The 20,423-nt window shown below is 42.6% G+C and overlaps 1 protein-coding gene across 1 annotated transcript in view; it reads right to left on the reverse strand.

The window, feature by feature from the left end:
• Positions 1-20,423, reverse strand: part of FGF9 (fibroblast growth factor 9) — a 54,867-nt gene that overhangs the window by 27,999 nt on the left and 6,445 nt on the right. Inside the window, exon 2 of the mRNA XM_054974251.1 lies at positions 1,857-1,960. Within this exon, the coding sequence (XP_054830226.1) occupies positions 1,857-1,960 (104 nt within the window). The remainder of the gene's footprint in view (positions 1-1,856; positions 1,961-20,423) is intronic.

The raw sequence follows: 20,423 nt of genomic DNA on the forward strand, positions 1-20,423 counted from the left end.
CAGTACACTGGGCCTTTTAAGGGAACTGCATGGCTGACAAGGGGCACAAACTGCAGTCCTGGATCAACGTTCTAACTGCTATGCAACACTGCCTCATCATGATGGAATCATTAGTTTAAGCTCGAGAGGCTGACTAGTTGAAGCTGAAGTGCAGGAAGCAGAAGCTGTTGATGGTCACAGCCCCTAGAATTTATACCAGGCTTCACTAAATCAAAGGCTTCATACTGTTACAAGGAACAACCTTACATCTCTCTGCCCCTTTCAGCTCCAGAAGTGCACTCTGAGGCCTGCACATATGATTGCCAGCTCTGGGTTGTAAAACCCCTGGAGATTTGGGGGTGGAGCCTGGGGAGGGTTGGGTATAATGACATAGGGTCCACCCTCTAAAGCAGCCATTTTCTCCAGGCGTACTGATCTCTGTCGCCAGTACATGGCAGCTTACTGGGACTGCTTCAGAATAGATTATAAAAAGCAGAAAAGAATTCTGGAAGAGCCTCTCATGGTGTCATCTGTGGGTGGAACAATACATAAACATGAATTTGTTGTAAGTGTAATAGATAACCATGACTATGGTGTCTATTCCAGTTTTGCAGCTAGATAGCTAAGGGAGGGGGGAGGCAGGGAATATACTGTGGTATGAAATAAGAGGCATTTCTCATTCTGCCTCACATACCTGCACATATTAAGTAGTAACAAAAGTACTGAACTAAGGCACACCTTTGTAAATATCCCCTATAGAAATATCTCATATGGTTCATCCTGTTAATGTGAATAGACAATTCTCTGATGGCTTATGTGCTTTGTAAATTTACAAATTATGTATTTAACTATTTATAGTCTTGTGGTTTATGGCAGCTTACAATTCCCAATTAAAACCATATATGATACAACCCCAGTAACTCCTTTCCCTAAGAAAATGCATGCAACTTAAACCTTATTAAAATCCTAGCCAATGAAATGGCCTTACAGCACCCCCTAAAGACAGAGTATGGTGCCCCCCTCACCTCCTCAGGGAGTTTGTTTCGCAAGGTGGGAGCCACTACTGAAAAGGACTGGACTCTAGTAGAAGCCAAGTGGGCAAAGTTAAACAGGGAACAACCAGAAAGTGGCAAACGGAGGACCATCATTGGTGCATGGGGGTATATGTGGGGGACAGAGTCCTTCAGATATACTCAAGGTTTTTTGGTTTCACTTCATCCTGCAACATGACCTGTGACTGTTTTCACTACGGCACATAAATGCTTTGCAAACCAGCACACGGAGATACCTACCATCAATTAGCAGCACATAGTATCATCCAAAAATGTTATTCCAATTTTACATCCTTGGTCAGCTTGGAACCCCAGCCCAAAGCTACTGGGAAGAGCTATTGCTTTGCACATGCTTTGCATTCAGAAAACACTCTAGCATCTCTAGCAACGGGTCAGGAAGTCTCTGTATAAGATTGTTGAGAGCTCCTGCCCAGTTAGCGTAGAAAACACTAAGCTAGATGGACCAGTGATCAAACACCACAGAAAGTAGTTTTGTATATAAGTGACATTGTTGCAAATACATCCCAACCTACGTATATACGAGGCAATCCTAAACAGAGTTATACCATTTCTGAGCCCATGGTTTTCAGTGGACTTAAAATAGTGTGATTTTGCTTATGCCTGCACTACTTATGACAAACTGGAAAACTGCATATCCATAAAACATAACCAGACTACATGTTGATTTGTATTTATTGTAGGATACTTGGCTAGAAACTACACAGTATCTGGTTAAAGCATTCTTGAAGCTACATATAATCAATTCGACACAACAATAACATGAACATAGAAGCTGCAATTAGTAAAAACTCAAAACGAACTTACCGAGCCATACAGTTCACCTTTCTCATTCATTCCCAGGTAAAGTCCACTGTCTACCCCTCGGATGCTGACCAGGCCCACTGCTATACTGATAAATTCCAGGATACCTGCAAAATACATAAAACTAAAATGTGCATTTTGTTTTCATTGATGCTGCCAGTATTTTAGACTGACTTTTAATTGACTCAGAAGCATGACAAAAGTAGCAGTAGTTTTCCACCAGAAGGCTGAATGCAAGCAGGCAGGGCTTTTTTTCAGCAGGAACGCGGGGGAACGGAGTTCCGGAACCTCTTGAAAATGGTCACATGGTTGGTGGCCCCGCCCCCTGATCTCCAGACAGAGGGGAGTTGAGATTGCCCTCCGCGCTGCTCGGCGGCGCGGCGGGCAATCTCAACTCCCCTCTGTCTGGAGATCAGGGGGCGGGGCCACCAGCCATGTGACCATTTTCTCCAAGGGCAACCCACTGAGTTCCACCACCTCTTTTCCTAGAAAAAAAGCCCTGCAAGCAGGTGAATAATTATTAGGGATATAGACATGCTCAGCAAGCAAACCTCAGATGTGCTGATCCTTCTCAAATTATGCACAGCGGACAGCAGATGAGAGGAAAGCTGAAATACTCTGCCACTTGTTCAAACAGATTTTCCGTAAGTACTTTGCCAGTCTGAATACTCCCCAATAGTCCTGTGACATATTGGAGCCTGTAGAAAAGTGATAACACTATTTGGAGGTGAAGGTTGAAGCCATACACAGTACTGATTTCATAGATATACAACTGTTTGCCATGAACGCCCAAAAGCCTTCAGTCCTTTTAATTTCAGGAAAAGCCACTTCAAAAATGGGAAATTTGGAGTGGAGAAGCAACAAAGGGGCAGAAGGTGCCTTCCCCTGTTCTGTACTTTAATATTCCACATTGTTCCCATGCTAGGGTTGCCAAATCTGGGTTGGGAAATTCCTGGAGATTTGGGGGGTAGAGAATGTAGAGGGCAGTGTTAGGGGAGGCAAGGTACCTCAGCAGGGTATAGTCATATAGTCCACCCTTCAAAGCAGCCATTTCCTCTATTGGTTGGAGATCAGCGGTGGTTCTAATAACAACAACAACATTTGATTTATACACCGCCCTTCAGGACAACTTAATGCCCACTCAGAGCAGTTTACAAAGTATGCTATTATTATCCCCACAACAACCTGTGAGGTGGATGTGGCTGAGAGCGCTCTGGAAAGCTGTGACTGACCCAAGGTCACCCAGCTGGCTCCAAGTGGAGGAGTGGGGAATCAAACCCAGTTCTCCAGATCAGAGTCCCGCCACTCTTAACCACTACACCACACTGGTCCCAGTCTTCCAGGAGAACACCAAGCCCCATCTGGATGTTGACAACCCTATCCCATGTACACCTATATTCCGCCCGCCCCCCCTCCAAGTTTTCTAATAATATGTGAGGATAAACTGTGTTGAGAAGTAGGGTTGCCAGCTTTGGGTTGGGAAGTCCATAGAGGTTTGGGGAGTGGAGCCTGGGGAGGGTTGGGTTTAGGAAAAGGAGGGACCTCAGTGCAGTATATTGGCATAGAGTGTACAACTGGCCCAAAGTCACCCAGCAAGCTTCCACGGCAGAGTGGGGAATCAAAACTGGATTTCCCGAATCATCATTCTTCACGAGTGGCTAAAATTGTGGAAACCTTTTGGGAAAAAGTGTATTTTTGAGGTTTGATGGCTCATAAAATTATATATCAATGGAAAGATAATTTAATCAAGAATGTAATGCAATAACTTTTATGAAGGAATTTTTTTTAGAACAGTAGTTACAAAGAAGAGAATTGAAACACATAGAAAAAATGAGTTATACAACAATTCTCACCAATGTCAGTTAATACTTAGTTGGGTAACCTTTTGCTTTAATTACGGCCTTACAACGCCTTCCCATGGAGTGAACCAAGTTTTTTAGTTCTGCAGCTGTTATAATGTGAACCACGATTGAGTTATTGCTTCTATTAATTGCGGTTTATTGCTGGGTTGTTTCTCACTAACCAGTTTCTTTAGTCTGCTCCATAGATTTTCAATGGGGTTAAGGTCTGGGCTATTCCCAGGCCATTCCAATAGTGGAATATGATTATCTTGAAACCACTTTTTACACACAGCAGCAACATGACACGGAGCTGAATCTTGTTGAAATATAAATGCTTCATTATCTTGGAAAAGATTATGTGCGGAAGGCTTCAGTTTGGGCTCAAGTATTTCATTTATGTATTTTGGGGCATTTATATTGCCATTTATCATTCAAATTCTGCCCACACCTTTTGATGTCATACACCCCATATCATAACACTAACTGGGTGTTTCACGGTAGGTGTAATGCAATCAGGATGCAAATCTTCTCCGATTCTCCTTCTCACGTATTTTATGCCATCACTACCAAACAGGGAGATTTTGGTCTCATCAGTCCAAATAACACTGTCCCATTGTTCCGCTGTCTAGTTAACATGGGTTTTAGCCCAGTTTAATCTTTTCAACCTTTGTTTGAGAGATAACAATGTTTTTTTCGTGGAATTCTAGCATTAAGACCAAATTCCTCCAGTCCTTGCACTCAACTTCACATTGAATTGCGCCATTTCGTTCTGTATGATTTTCGTTCTGTATGATTGCGCTGTTTCGTTCTGTATGATTTTCTTCTGTCACCTAGGCTCAGTCTCTCAATTCTTCTATCATCCCTTGCTTGTGTGCACCTTTTCCTGCCTTTACCAGTCGGGTTTTGTAATGACTGAGTTGCCTTATACCTCTTCATAAAATTAGAAATGCCACCTTTGGTTAAGTTTCCACCAATTTTTCTTCTCATTTCTTCATAACTGTAGCCTTGTTCACTTAATAGTACTATTTTACATCGCTTTCTGGGTGACCAGTCAACGCTTTGTGCCATTTCTTTAATTTTATTACATTTTACAAGCTCACTAAATGAAAGAACACAAAACCAACCAACCAACTTGATAGCAATCACATAACACACTGACAAATGACCTCCTCTCAGCTCCAATACATGACATCAATAGCTGAATCCTACTGTGACCTGATTGGCTCATTGCCAAAACAAGAGAGACACCTGATTGGCTCTCTAAAGACTCATGCTCATTGGCTACATTCAAATGAAGGAAAGCTACTTCATATCAATCTAAGCAAGTTGTGCTTCCTTTTCCTGGTTATTTGGCTATAACATTTGATAGAATACAGATAATTGAACAAACTTGCATTACATTCTTGATTAAATTATCTTTCCACTGATATATAATTTTATGGCATTACTCCAAAAAAAAGTGGTGTTATGAGCCATCAAACCTCAAAAATGCACTTTTTCCAAAAGGTTTCCACAATTTTGGCCACTAGTGTAGATACTATACCACACTGGCTCCGTCCCAATACCAATATTTCCAGCGGGACATTAAAAATGGAGCTACAGAATAAGGTTTTGCTGCCTTTCAGTTAGAGATGGGCACAAACCGAAATACGAACCAAAGTTTGTAATGAACTGCATCGGTTCATGGTTTGCGAACTGACGGTTTGTCAGAGCCCATTTCTGACAAACCGCCATGTTAGGCTGGTTCGTTTTGGTTTGTTTTTTGATTCGTCACTGCAGACAGCCTGGCGCCGATCAATCAGTTTCCTAGGCAACAGGGGATGGACTTCCTGCAGACCTTCTGCTGACCCAGAAGTGACCTTCTGCTGACCCGGAAGTGATGATTTGCTGACCTGGATGTGACGTTTTCACAAACCAAACAAACCAGCTCGTGAATGGGAGCACGTTTGTGAAAGTTCATGGTTTGTGAAATGCGACAAACCACAAACTGCACCATTTGTTTTTTCTGGTTTGTGCCCATCTCTACTTTCAGTACTTCAGAACACTACAGAGATGATAACTGTAGTGATCACTGGTGCTTTATGAGGCAACTACATTTCCATTAAGGTCATTGCTACTTCATCAGTACCTCCTGCTGCTAAAGGAAAAGGCATAATTATAGGATGAGGAAGACTTGTCTTGGCAGTAGTACATGTGAAAAGAATCACTGCATGAGTCAGCAGTGTGATGCTGTAGCTAAAAAGGCAAATGCGATTTTAGGCTTTATCAACAGAAGTATGGTGTCCAGATCACACAAAGTGATGGTATCGCTTTACTTTACTCTGATTAGACGTCACTTGGAGTACTATGTTCAGTTTTGGGCAAGAAGGATATTTTCCACAGTATGGGTACAAGCAACTTAGGGTAGCTTTTTTCAGTAAGAAAACGCAGAGGGAGGAACCTCTACCCACTTGCCTCGGCCTTTCTGAAAAAGCAGCCTCATCAGCTGCATTTGCAAAGAAGAAAACACAGGTTAAAAAGGCAAGATCAAAAAGCAACATGTAGTCTGACCCTCAGTTAAAAGAAGGGAAAGCAGGAGCAATCACCCTGCTCAAGCACCTGAGAGCTTCGGACTTTCGTTGGGGAGATTCTCCGAGGTGGAGTGGGACTTCAAACTGTCCCCCTGGAAGCATGTTTCCTTGAGGACCCCCAGTATGTTATTATTTGCTCTTGTTCTTAATTTTTAAGCACCAAAAATGGTCATTGGTACTCACTTTTCAGATCACAGAGAGCCACATTTGCAATTCCCATCAACCAAAAGAGCCACATGATTACTGTATGCCCTACACACATCAAACATGCACAAGCTGTAATATATAGCATAACCCTTTTATTTACCAGAGTATCTCTGGGAACAGTGTTATGCCCTATTCCTCTGCCTTATTCAGCTACATATGTTGACCTAGCCTCATATACATTTCTACAACCTTGAAATAATAGTTACGGGCAAGATGTGTTGTCTTTTAAAAATAAAACAGTTTATCTTGGGCCCACATTAATAATGAAATTATTTCAATTTCTATGGAAATTGCTCACTTTCTTGGAACATGAGTTGGGTGCCATAGGGAAATAGTGCTCAGAAGAGCCACAGGTAGTATGTCATAGAGCCACATGTGGCCACTGAGTTAGATGCTGTCCAGATTAGACAGACATTGGCCAGAGGTTCACAATCTATATAAAAGCAATACACAAGAGATTTGGGGGGGAAGAAGGACATGGATATGATTATTAGTGGAAAGCAAAGAAGCAAGATGGTTTTTGACTATTCTTTGACCAGAGCAACAGAAATAACAAGGCAGCAAACATGAAAGAAGGAGGATATCTCAATGGCGAGGGGAAGGTGGAGTACAGGGATTCGAAAACTGATTCTGGACTTGACAAGAAAGTTTTGACCAAAGAACAAGAGAGAGACAGTGATGAATAAATTAAAGAAAAAAGAGGTAATATATTTAAAAATGAGAAGAAGCTTGAACAAACTCAAGCAGAAAGAGAGGAGGCTCATGGAGAGAATGAAAGAGGGAAGTAAGGTGAAGAGGGTACTGAACGGGGAAGCTTTTAAAAAAGAGTGGAATGAAACGCAGAAACAAATAAATTCCAATACTGAAGCAGGAAGAGGGGAAGGAGACAGTTATGACAATCAGCACAGGAGAACCTAGATTAGGATGTATTTTTAGCAGCATTCAGGGAAAGAAATGAACAAATTCTAGCTATATTGATAAATTGACAGTGGAAAACATTTGGCAAGAAAACAGACATGAAGAGAGTGAGGCAAGATAACAGGCCTGGGTGAAATCAGAAAAAGTGCAATTGTTTCACAAGCAGGGGTGCACTGGTCATTTGGCTTATGTTCCCGGTGGGCCACTGCCTTGGAAATCCAGTGATAGCCAGGAGCACGCAGAGGTCATGTGGCTCAGACCTGTCTGTGCCAACAGTGACTGGCCTAAGTTCTTCGGTTGCCTCCTCCCACACCACCCCAGGTGGACCTCCTTGGTGCTGCTGACTGGGTCTGAGCTCTCCTACAGCTTCAGGGGCTTCTCAGCTTAGCTTGTTCCTGAACCTTTTTAACAGCCTAGTCCAAGTGAAGGAAAAGGAGGAGGAAGAGTTCAGATGCTCTGAACTCAGAAGTGAATTTACACATGCCACTCAAAACACATTTCAGGTTGGTGTGCACATGAGAAATACACAGAAGCCGTTTTCTATGTGGTCATACCAAGTTTCTGAAATGACGAATGGCTGTGCAAGAAGCTGCCTGCCAAACCCTGTACTTTACAGTGCATGTGTGATTTTTGCCACAGATGTACTGGGCTTTAAGTGGCAAGGAGCCATCCGATTGGTCAGCAGATGTGTTTGCAAACAAAACTTGCTAATGCACCTGCAGACATAATCAACTCTACAAATTATTCAAGAAGGCTTTTTTACTCAGGTAGGAGGTCGCAGGAGGATGCATCAGTAGAGGGAAAGGGACTATAGACTTTACAGCTATAGTGCTATCTGTTGCTTTGTGTATAATCCTACCAGGTAGTTCTATGTTGTTTAATGTTGTTTAATATATCAGTCTTAGAATTGCTTGTGCTCTATTTAAGCATTTCTTCAACTCTCTATTAGATATCTGCTGGTTTTAAATCTTTGCAAATTTGCATTTATAGACCCTATTACATTGTTTATTGAAATATCCTTGAAATTGACGGTACAGAGTCACACTATGAATCCACCTTGAGTCTTAGTGCAAAAGGGGGACTATAAATAATGTAAATGACTAAATAAATAAACAAAATCCACATTTGTTTTAAATACACAAGTTTAGCAGTTATGGCTTCTCACAAAAATTTGGGATTTGTAGTTTGGTGAGGGTATTTAGAATTTTGTTAGAGATCCCTGCTTCACAAAACTATAGTTCTCTTGAAAAATAAAAATAAAACTTAAATTTTAAATAGCATAATTAGCATCTTTAAAGACAAAGACAAGTTGGGGGAGAAACTGTTAGGAATTATATTCACTGACACTGAAAAGAGATGCAGTGTTGAGTCTCGTGTAACTTTTAAAAGCTTGCAAAAAAAATTTGAACGATTAATTTTGCATCTCATACAATAGTCAATAAAAGCAACAGAAAACTAACAAAACAAGAACAAAACAAAACAAAAACCCAAGAGAGAACCTCATGTGCAAATTTTGTAACTGAGGCAACAGTGAGAGGGCAGATACTGCTATACTTTCTGTAAGAGACTTTTATTGATTACTACCATAAATACTGTTCAGTGCTATGAAAGCTAGATATTTACAGCTTTGATAGCTCTGACCTAGTAAGCGTTATATATTTTAAATTAATTTTGCATATGGGTACATACAGAGGATAGAGACTCATAAAAATTATGGGAAGAATGGAGTAATTATGGAATTATGTTTCCCTGGTGGTAAAAAAAGTCAGTATTATACTAGGTGCAATATTTACGGTGGAATCTCATACAAACAACCCATTTAAACTATTTAAAGTCCATGTTGTTTGGGGCTACATAATAGGTAGCTCCAAATCTTGTTAATGAGGCTTCTTCTGTAAACCTTTCACCAAACTATCGTATTACCCACATGTACATACATCACTGAGCAATTTTAACTAAGGCCAATTCTTAAGCTATTATGTTTACTGTCCAGTGTTGTAGCTCTGTGCTTATAAATCTGGTATCTCTCATGGTAGTGTAAAAGTAAATTGGGAGTGAAATTGCTGCTCTTATTTCAGGTGGCTGGATATATACTGCTGACCATCTGAATGTAAAAGCAATGTTGCATGTTGTTACCAGAAGCCCTATAGCAGAACCCTGAGCTTTTCTATCCCAGTCAGAAGGTGGGAGGTGTGTGTGATGGAATAGGCTTACAAATGAAAGGTTTATTAAGTGCAGCACCCAGAGAGTAGAAGGTAAAAAGTTTTAAAAGTTTAAAAAACTACCTGAAAGGAGAATGATTGACAGGCTGTGTCCCCCCCCCCCACCACCACCGTGACTGGTCAGTGAGAAGGTAACATTTGGTGCTGACAGAATTGTTGAAGCAGTTGAAGTCTGGAGTCTGACAAGGGGTCAGACTAGTAACTCTCTGTGTGAGGAAAAGGGAAAAAATTGCCCTAACTGGGACAGCTTTATATTGAAAGAAGACTTTTAGTTGTTCTTAAGTGTGCATACCAGCACTAGTTTAAACAGACAAGACAGAACTGGGTGTGTGTTGTTGGCAGAGGAAGAGCGTGGTGAAAGGAGAGTCCCTTGCAGCCAAGTGATCAGGGTTATGTCTTTTGGAAAAGATTAATTCCCATCCAGCATAAAAAGGGGGGGGGGTTAGCTCTTAGGAGGACCCTGAGTTGGGTGTAAAAGGAAAAGAGTGCTCCATTGAAGTCAGTACACCTAAGCTGTGAAGTGAAATCTATGAAGAATCCTAATGTTACCTAAGTCTGAAACGACAAACTTTTCACTTTTAGGAACTGTAAATATTTCAAGCTAAGCTCTCAAATTATTGTGCCTAATACTTTTGAAGTCATCTGTTCTACAATAAAAATTTACCTCAGCTTTTCTTTCACTGCCTACCTATATACCAACCCTGCCTGTTTAATAAACCTGCCGTTTCCTTTTGAAATTTATTCAGCCTCTAGTGTCATTTTTTAAAAGAAGACATGGGGTCCTGCTTCTGCCCTTCCAAGCATTTGAGCTGGGATATAAGCCAGATAAGTGTGTTAAGTGTGGGACAAAAAGATCTTTAAATTACACCTAGAGACATGCTACCAGAGGATGCCTGGCCACAGCAAGCAACTTTATCAGTTTTGAAGGGAAAATCCATCTCACAGTGGAGAAGCGAGAAGGGCCTCTATGCCATAGGGTGTTACAAGGAAAGCCATCAGGATGCAAAGATACCATAAAATGCAGCTTGATTGGGATATAAGCTAGTTGGGATATAAAGGCTCAGGGTTTTCTATTCTTACTCGTATCTGAAGTAGGGAGCTCTGATTCTCAAAAAGTTCATACCTTGAAAATCTTGTTGGTCTCTAAGGTGGCCCTGGATTCAAATACTGTTGTTCTACTGCAGACCAACACAGCTACCCACCTAAAACTATTCTCTGCTATAGGAGTATTTCTTAGTTAAAAACTGTATTATGTAAATCAGGGCCTTTTATAGTCTTCTCCTCATCATGTGAATTATCAAAACATAGTAATGCATGCATGAAGTTTAAGATACTACTTAATATCTTCCATAAAAGAATAGCAGGGGGCACATCCCCCCAAAATCAGATAGCACCCAAACATTTACAATGATGTGATTCTAGGCGATGGTTTCAAAGGCCATTATTTTTCCAGAGATCAAATAAAATGTTGCCGCTAGGGCCAAGGCAACACAGTCCTTGCTCAAAGGGACCTCAACATTTCTAACAGCATGTTCAAAGGCCAGCTGGCTTACCCCTTAACTCTTTGAAGGACTGATTGCTCAAATGACTCCAGTACCTGGAGCAGCGTGTTGGCATGGAATTGTTGTAATGCTAGCATTCTTTTATACCCTGCTAGGTTAAAATACATTACCTGAGCCAGTTTTGTATCAGCTCAATAATTCTTACAGCTAGACTGCTGGGCAGTGATTCATTTCATTTCATGTATACGTTTAGATATTTATACCCTGCTTTTCTCCCCACTGGGGACCCACAGTGCCCTACAACATCATTATCTCCTCTATTTTATCCTCCAAACAATATCGCTGTGAGGTCGAAAGAGAGTGAGTAGTCCGAAGTCACCCAATGAGTTTTCATGGTAAACTAGAGATTTTAACCTAGGTCTCCCATATCCTACATTGACACTCTTAACCACTACACCACAATGGATGACTTTGCAGACATTTACAACTCATTCCTACAATCACACTGAGTCCAGCAGAGCTTAGTTTCAAATCAGCATGCACAGGTTGCAACCTTGGATGTCGTCAGTCATCACACCACTAACTTGTGATGAGGGGTCTGTGCTCGAAGGTGTATTGGCCATCCACTGGTGGATCTCACTATCCACCAGGTTTACATCTCACTAATAGTATTCCAGGGTTGCATTCAGGTAATTGACTGCCATTTCCCCCAAGGATGCTTGAAAGGGTTAGGGCAAACTACTTCTGCCCTTCCAGTCACAAATAATTAGGTAAAGTGCCTTTTTTCCCAAAGGCAGCAGCTGCCATAATCTATCACTCACTGCAAGACAATATAGGACAGCTATTTTTTTTCCCTGAAGAATGGAAGAAAAGCAAAGAGCAGCAGCAGTTTAATCTCCACTAGAATGGATGTATGATCAGTACAGAAGGAAAGCTCAAAGGATTGTAATGCGGTGTTGTCTGGCAGCAGATGAGCATCCAAGGACCCAAAGCACAAATGTAGTTAAAAGCGGCCATGCTCAGTTCTCTCTATGGCTTTTAGGGAGGTGTCAAAAAACACGCTGCTGCCTTAGGACAAAACTGAAATAGCATCCCAGCCACCTCCCTCTACAGCCATGAAACCCATGTCAAGGTGTGGCGAAGTAGCATGCAGACTGGACCAGAGCTAGGGTAAGTCAGCAGCCGCTGAGGGAATGAGACAGGGCTGAACCTTGAGCAGGCAAATGGAAACAAAGGGGAGAAGCACAGAAGAGCAGAGGTTAAACAACTCTGTGAGATATCAGTAATGAAATTGTGCATATGGGTATGAATCTCGCATATGACTTGACTTGAGCATATCAGTAAGAGATACTAACAATCTCTTTCATAGGATGGACAATGTTCACAGGATTACAGCTCTGGCAAAACAACCATGTCTAATTGTTTACTCCTCCATAAAAAAATTGTTTTGTTGGTTTTATCTATATATCCTTTGACAGCCTGTGATCACTGCCCAGAGCCCCTGAGAATAGGTGGTTTATAAATTGAATAATAAATAAAATAAATCTCTAATGGAGAGAGTGGACTTGCCACTATTGGGTCCCAGAGTGGTGTAAGAGCCTGGAACAGGGCCACCAACCTCTAAGTGGGGCCTGGACTTTTCTTAAAATTACAACTATCTTCAGACAGTTTCTCCGGAAGAAATGGCAGCTCCAGGGGTGGACTCTATGGCTCCCTCCCCAAGCACTGCCCTCAAATCTTCTGGAATTTTCCCAAGCCAGAGTTGGCAACTCTAGGCCAAAGATATACTTTCAGAAGATCCACCCTTGATGAGACCTTAAGCAGAAAAGATGACCACTCATCAGTTCTGCAAGCCCCTTTTCTGAAGTACTCAATCCTGGTAACTCTTTGAGCCAGGATACTGATCTCCCAAGATACTGATTTGTTAGACCTAAAACAACAATTCATATTTTTAAAAAATATTAAAACAATTTTTTAAATATTTTACTTCATTTATATGCTGCCTATCTCCCCAATGGAGACCCAAAGCAGCTTACATTCTTCTCCTGTCCTCCATGTTTTCCTCACAACAAACCCAGTGAGGTAAGTTAAGCTGAGAGCGCATAACTGGCCCAAAGTCAACCAGCAAGCTTCCATGGTAGAGTGGGGAATCAAACCTGGATGGCTGAGATCATCACTCTAGCAACTATACCACACTGGCTCCCTCCCAATAACAGTATTTCCAGCAGGACATTAAAAATGGAGCTACAGGATGAGGTTTTGCTCCCCTTCAATACTTCAGAACACTACAGAGATTATCACTGTACCCTTACAGTAAAAGCAGGTGATTTATGAGGCAACTACATTTCCATTAAGTTCGTTGCTACCCGAATATTCTCACACACATACGCCTCCTGAAGAATTCCAGCATGCTTGAGGCCAACACATTCCTTTCTGTTAAGGTTAAGGGCAAGAATGGATGCTACTTACATAAACCATCTGTTTTCCTTTTATCTTCACTGCATTTGAGGAGCCCCCAAAATATTTTGTATTGTACTGTCAATGACTGTATTGGCCCCAGCCTTATCAATCACATTTGTGTTGCCTTATTCAAGACAACGAATCATCACAGGCTTTGTTATAAAGGTTACAGTGGTGTTCGTCTCCTAAAACTGTCATGTGCAAATCACTGACAACAGACTGATATTGGAATCATCAAAGGAACAAGGGACCCACGGAAGCCTTAGAGTGAGAGTGCAGTATATTTTTCTCAAGACAGCACACTTCAAAATGTTGCTCCTAGAAGTGATGGCAGTAGTAAGAGAAAAAGTAATTAGCAGAGGGCTATGGAACTATAACCCTTGTTTTGGAGGTACAGTTGCAGTACACTGCTTATCCTGCTAGTTCAAGGGGCAGGGGGTGCACATACACACAACTACACTGTAAGGACGTTATCTAAGGGAAGAATTATGAGCTGATGGTAAAGGGGGGGGGGGTTGGCAGAACAATGAAATCTGTGTCTCACTGCAATTGCTAAGATCAAGGAAGCCCTATGATTCATGTATACAAGTATTCTCAGTGGTTTCTCTGTGCATGGGTAAAGTGCCATCAAATCAAAGCCAACTTATGTTGACTGTCCCCTCCCTTACCTCTTCAAGGTAAGAGACATTCAGAGGTGGTTTGCCATTGCCTGCCTCTGCATAGCAACCCTGGACTTCCTTGGTGGTCTCTCATCAAAGTAGTAGCGGCTTCTCTGCAGAATTCCCTTCCTCTTGAGGTCTATTTAATTCAGACTGTGCCTAAGCACCTTTTGGAAAGATTTTCTGTTTGGATTAATTGGGAGTGGGTCACGGTTAAGAGAGCATGGGAGGACATTAATATTCTTTCCAGTGCAGAATTACACCCCTCTAAATCCACTGAAGTCGATGAGTTCCCAGCTCAAACCCATCCAAAGTATCATCAGTGATCTACAACCCATCCTGGAAAATGATGCCTCTCTGTCAGAAGCCCTGGGTGGAAGACCTCTCCTTGCCTACAGACAGCCCCCCAACCTGAAATGACTTCTCACTTACAATCATGAATCGGCTAGCAGAGTCACCAGCACAGGTACCAGGCCCTGCAACAGACCCAGATGCCAGCTCTGCCCCTATATTTACCCAGGGAATACAATTACAGGACCCAATGGCATCAATTGCACTGTCTCTGGCTCTTACAGCTGCTCATCCTCCAATCTGATATATGCCCTTATGTGCCAACAATGTCCTTCTGCTCTGTACATTGGACAAACCAGCCAACCCCTACGCAAAAGAATAAATGGACACAAATCTGACATTAAAAATGGCAACATCCAGAAACCAGTGGGAGAACACTTCAATCTACCAGGACATTCCATCAAGGACTTAAAGGTCGCTGTAGTTCAACAGAAACCTTTCAAAAACAAAATCCAATGGGAAGCTGCTGAATTGGAATTCATATGTAAATTTGACTCAGTCAAGCTGGAAATGAATAGAGACTGTGAATGGTTATCTCGTTATCAGAAGTAACTGACTTCCTTAACAGAAGCAAACTGATCTCCATATCAGAAGCTACTGTTTGCATCTACTCCTCCCTCCCCTCTCCACCTATATATCTGACCAGTTTAGCACCCAAGGGTACTAAAAGAACTCGCAGGTAATATCATTTGGTTTATATACCGCCCTTCAGGATGACTTAACACCCACTCAGAGAAGTTTACAAAGTATGTTATTATTATCCCCACAACCACAATCACCCTGTGAGGTGGGTGGGGCTAAGAGAGATCCTAGAAGCTGTGACTGACCCAAGGTCACCCAGCTGTCTTCAAGTGGAAGAGTGGGGAATAAAACCCGGTTCTCCAGATTAGAGTCCTGCACTCTTAACCACTACACCAAACTGGCTCTCTAATGATGTAATTTCTGAGCCTCTGTCCATTATTTTTGAGAATGCTTGGAGATCAGGTGTGGTGCCAGAAGATTGGAGGCGGGCAAATGTTGTCCCCATCTTCAAGAAGGGGGAAAAGGAGGATCCAGGTAACTACCGACCCATCAGCTTGATATCTATACCTGGAAAAGTCTTAGAACAAACCATCAAACAGTAAGTACTTGAGCATTTAGAAAGGATGGCTGTGATTACTAAAAGCCAGGATGGTAAGTCATGTCAGACTAACCTTTTCTCTTTTTTTGAGAAAATTACTACCTTGCTGGATCAGGGAAATGCTGTAGACATAGTTTATCTTGATTTCAGTAAGGATTTTGATAAGGTTCCACATAATATCCTTGTCAACAAGTTGGTAAAATGTTATTTGGATCCTATTACTATTAGGTGGATCTGTAATTGGCTGACAGATCGCACCCAAAGAGTGCTAGTTAATGGTTCTTCATCCTCTTGGAGAAGAGAGACAAGTGGTGTTCCTCAGGGATCAGTCCTAGGACCTGTTCTGTTTAACATTTTTATAAATGACTAGCTTGATACCCATGCTTCGCTACAGTATTTAACCACTTTAAATCCAGCTACCATTTTTCTTCAACTATCTGCAGTTTCCATAACCTGATTTTTACCTCAGAACACAGCTGACCAATCAGAGAGGGGGGGGGTGCAAGCAGGCAGGAAATCCAGGCCCCACAGGGAGACTGGCAACCCAAATGAACTTTTAGGAGAAGACTGGGAGGTGCATTTTACCTCAGGACACATTAAATGACTCCCAATAGCAACTGATATTGTTTAGAATGTTGGGGGTGAGGATCAATCAGGCTGCATATGCAAATGACCTTGAAAGGCTCGGCCAATCAGGGAAGAGTAGCCGAGCTGGCAGAGGGCAGGGGTGCAAGCAGGCAGCAACTTGCCAGCCACACAGGGAAGCTGTATCCCTTTGGGGAAATACATTTTAGCCCCTTTTAGCCCCTGGGGGGCGGATCTTAAAATCCCTTCTTAGTGGGTATTTACATCATGGAAGGAATGTTCTCCCCAAATTTCAAGTTTCTAAGTCCAGGGGTTTGGCTGGGTATTGATGAGTCAGTCAGGACACTTGTCTTTATATATATATATATATATAGATGTGGATGAAGGAATAGAGGAAATGCTTTTTAAATTTGCAGATGATACTAAATTAGGAGGGGTAGCAAATATGGTTGAAGACAGAGTAAGGATACAGGATGATCTTGACAGGCTGGAAAACTGGGTTAAAACAAATAAAATTAATTTCAACAGAGATAAATGGAAAGTTCTGCATTTAGGATGGAAAAATCAAATGCATAATTATAGGATGGGAGAGACTTGTCTTGGCAGTAGTGTGTGTGAAAAGTATCTAGGGGTCTTAGTAGACCATACACTGAACATGAGTCAGCAGTGTGATATGGTAGCTAAAAAGGCAAATGCAGTTTTGGACTGTATCAACAGAAGCACAGTGTCCAGATCACGAGAAGTGATGGTATCACTCTACTCTGCTCTGGTTAGACCTCAGTTAGAATATTGTGTCCAGTTTTGGGCACCACAATTTAAGGATTTAGACACGCTGGAACGTGTCCAGAGCAGGGCAATGAAGATGGTGAGGGGTCTGGAGACCAAGTCTTAGGAGGAAAGGTTGAAGGAATTCAGAATGTTTAGCACTGTCATATAGAAGATGGTGCAGAGTTATTTTCCGCTGCCCCAGAAGGTCGGACCAGAACCATCAGCTTGAAATTAAATCAAAAGAGCTTTCAGCTAAACATTAGGAAGAACTTCCTGACAGTTAGAGCAGTCCCTCAGTGGAACTGGCTTCCTCAGGAGGTGGTGGGCTCTCCTTCTTTGGAGGTTTTTAAGCAGAGGCTAGATGGCCATCTGACAGCAATGCTGATTCTGTGAACCTGGGCAGTTCATGAGGGGGAGGGCAGAATAGGTTACATCAGTGCTTAGTTCTCGTGGCCTTCTTACATGCCCAGGATAATGCCAATTGCCACCTCGGGGGTCAGGTAGCAATTGTTTTGCCATCTTCTGGGCATGGAGCAGGGATCACTGGGGCAGTCGGGGAGGGGGAGTAGTTATGAATTTCCTGCATTGTGCAGGGGGTTGGACTAGAAGTCCCTTCCAACCCTATGATTCTATGATACACCAGGTGATGGAGCAGGTTTTTCTTTTAGGCATTTCTCATATGTACTTTCCTCATATATAACATTATATTGAAAGTCTCCAAGAAAAATCTCTTTTTATTCTCGCTCTTTCTGCATTTAACTTTTTAAACATTCACTTTCCAGCCTGTCAGGATGATCTTCTAGGGAACAGGAAAGATGCCAGGGAGAGCTGGGCACTGAGATCTCATTAGGCCCAAAGGCCATCTGTTGCCATTATTTTTTTAAAAAACCAAAATACCTTTGCTGCAGAAAACCTAGACAAAACAAATGCATGTCTTCTGGGAAGGGGAGAAAAAAGGTACAAGAAGTATGAGGCGATGTAGAATTAGGCACCAGGAGTGTGAGCTTTGGCCTCGTGTATATTATTAAATGTGTTCGGCCCTACTTTCCACTTTGCATGCAAAACCAGATGACCGTCTCTGCTGGACTAGAAAGAAAAGACTGAACAGTCAAATAAATTCACAGTCCCAAGTATTGTAGTCACAGGTTTGAGCAGGGCTTTTTTCTGGGAAAAGAGGTGGTGGAAGTCAGTGGGTTGCCCTCAGAGAAAATGGCCACATGGCTGGTGGCCCCACCCCCTGATCTCCAGACAGAGGGGAGTTGAGATTGCCCTCCACGCTGCTCCAGCGGTGCGGAGGGCAATCTAAACTCCGCTCTATCTGGAGATCAGGGGGCGGGGCCACCAGCCATGTGGCCATTTTCAAGAGGTTCCGGAACTCCGTTCCCCCGCGTTCCCCCTGAAAAAAAGGCCTAGGTTTGAGAGTTCTAGCAAGAAGAGCCTGTTCAACAAGAAGCCAAAAGGAGCAAAGCAACAAGCCCTTCTATTCATCTCTGATAATCATTGTGAGCCCTTCCTGCTTATACTCAAGGTCATTTTCACATATGACGGCTGAATTACTAAAATAAAGGGACGCAGAGTGCTTTGAAAGCATGAAATATGCCCTACAAATGCTATCATTAAGCCATTATTATTTTGTGATTTCTTGCCCTTCTAGTTCAAAAGCAATACCTACTCTGCCCAGAAGGTACAATTGATTTAAAAATAGCTTTCTTCCACTTTTCCGGACCACACTGACATATGTGCACCAATAATCTGACACAGACTCAAAAGATATTTTAAGTTTCATGTGTGCCAGCCCACTTCTGCTGCCCATTTATTTAGGAAAATCAGTAATTAGGCATACTCAATCAGTCAGAACAAGGATACCCTACCAGTCACTCCTCATAGTCATCAATTCTGCCTCCTCAGCACTTTTTGCCTGGTTTAAAAGAGTGACCGCCCACTTCCTAGGAAACAGTGAACACATTGGTTGAGCCTGTGGAGCAGCTACTGCAATTTATCTGCAGTTCTGGAGAAGCTGAGCTGTGTTGCAGCAGCTCCCAGCTTTTCCAAGCCTTGCAAAGATTCTGCTGCTGCGAGTGCTGCATCATCACCTACGTGCACAGAGAGCTGGAGTCACAAGCTACGCACAGAAGGTCAAGGACTGCAGAAGAATCAAGAGAGGGGGGCCAGTGCAAGGCACGTGTCCTTTACTCCTCTGGGCTTAGTCACCTCTTAGCCAGGGGGCTCTGAATGGAGGAGGAGGTAAGGCAAACTCTCTGGAAATGACGAGATTTAATGGCCATACCTGCCCTATTCCAGAAGACTCACCCTTAGTCCAGAACAGATATTTATAGATTCATACTCCGCTTTTATATCCCGCAAGGCAGTTTTCAGCATCACTCTCCCCTCCTCCATTTTGCCCTCACAACAACCACCCTATGAGGTGGGCTAGGCTGAGTGACTGGCCCAAGTTCACCCATGGCAGAATGGAGATTCGAACTTGGGTCTTCCAGAAAATAAAACTCTGCTGGGGGGAAGCTATAGTGTCTCATTTTTAAAGCACTCATCATTGGGACAAGGTAGTTTCGGGTGGGTAGCTGTGTCGGTCCACGGTAAACGAAAAAGATTCAAGTCCAGCAGCATCTTAATAAAAACCAATGAGATTTTCCAGGGCATCAGCTTTCAAGCTCCTTTCCTCAAATATCCTACTTGCACATGGAAATCCTACTTGCACATGGAAAGACTTGCATATTGCAAGGACCCTGAACACCAAGCCATACCCTAACACACAGCGCACAGAGCTGGATCCATGGGATAGGAGGGGTTTTGCCTCACTGTCACTGGGCCCTTCACTGGTGCAGTGCTTTGCATTTCCCCCTCTACAAGAGGAAATGGCAACTGCTGTCTGTTTGAACATAGCTGCACTCAGGATTCAGTGGTTGGTCCCATCAGAGTAATGCTGGCTCAGACTGATTTAATGGAAGGTCCTGCAAGAACAAGTATGTCAGAGAAACATCTCTCTTTTCCCTCCTAAAATCCACAGGTACAGCAGGAACAACACTAGAAGGATGCAGGAAAGTAAAAGTCTCCAGACAGCAGGAAAACAGTGTGTTTTATTGGGGAGAAGTTGCTACCAAAACAGTCCATAGGCACTCAGGTTAGCATTGACCATGTCAGCCAGCTCCCCCGGTTATTGCGGGGTGTGGCTGAGCAAGACACCTGTGAAATGGCAACACGGATCCATCTCACAGGGGACAAAAAATGCTGCAAAGCCGTCCTGTTTAATCCTCACCATGGATGTGATGATAAACCTGCAAACTATGCACAAACTTATCCAGGGGCCGGACAAGCGTGCAATTATGTATTTTAATTCCTCCAGAATGGC

Source organism: Eublepharis macularius, chromosome 3 (assembly GCF_028583425.1).
Source record: "Eublepharis macularius isolate TG4126 chromosome 3, MPM_Emac_v1.0, whole genome shotgun sequence".
NCBI lineage: Eukaryota > Metazoa > Chordata > Lepidosauria > Squamata > Eublepharidae > Eublepharis > Eublepharis macularius.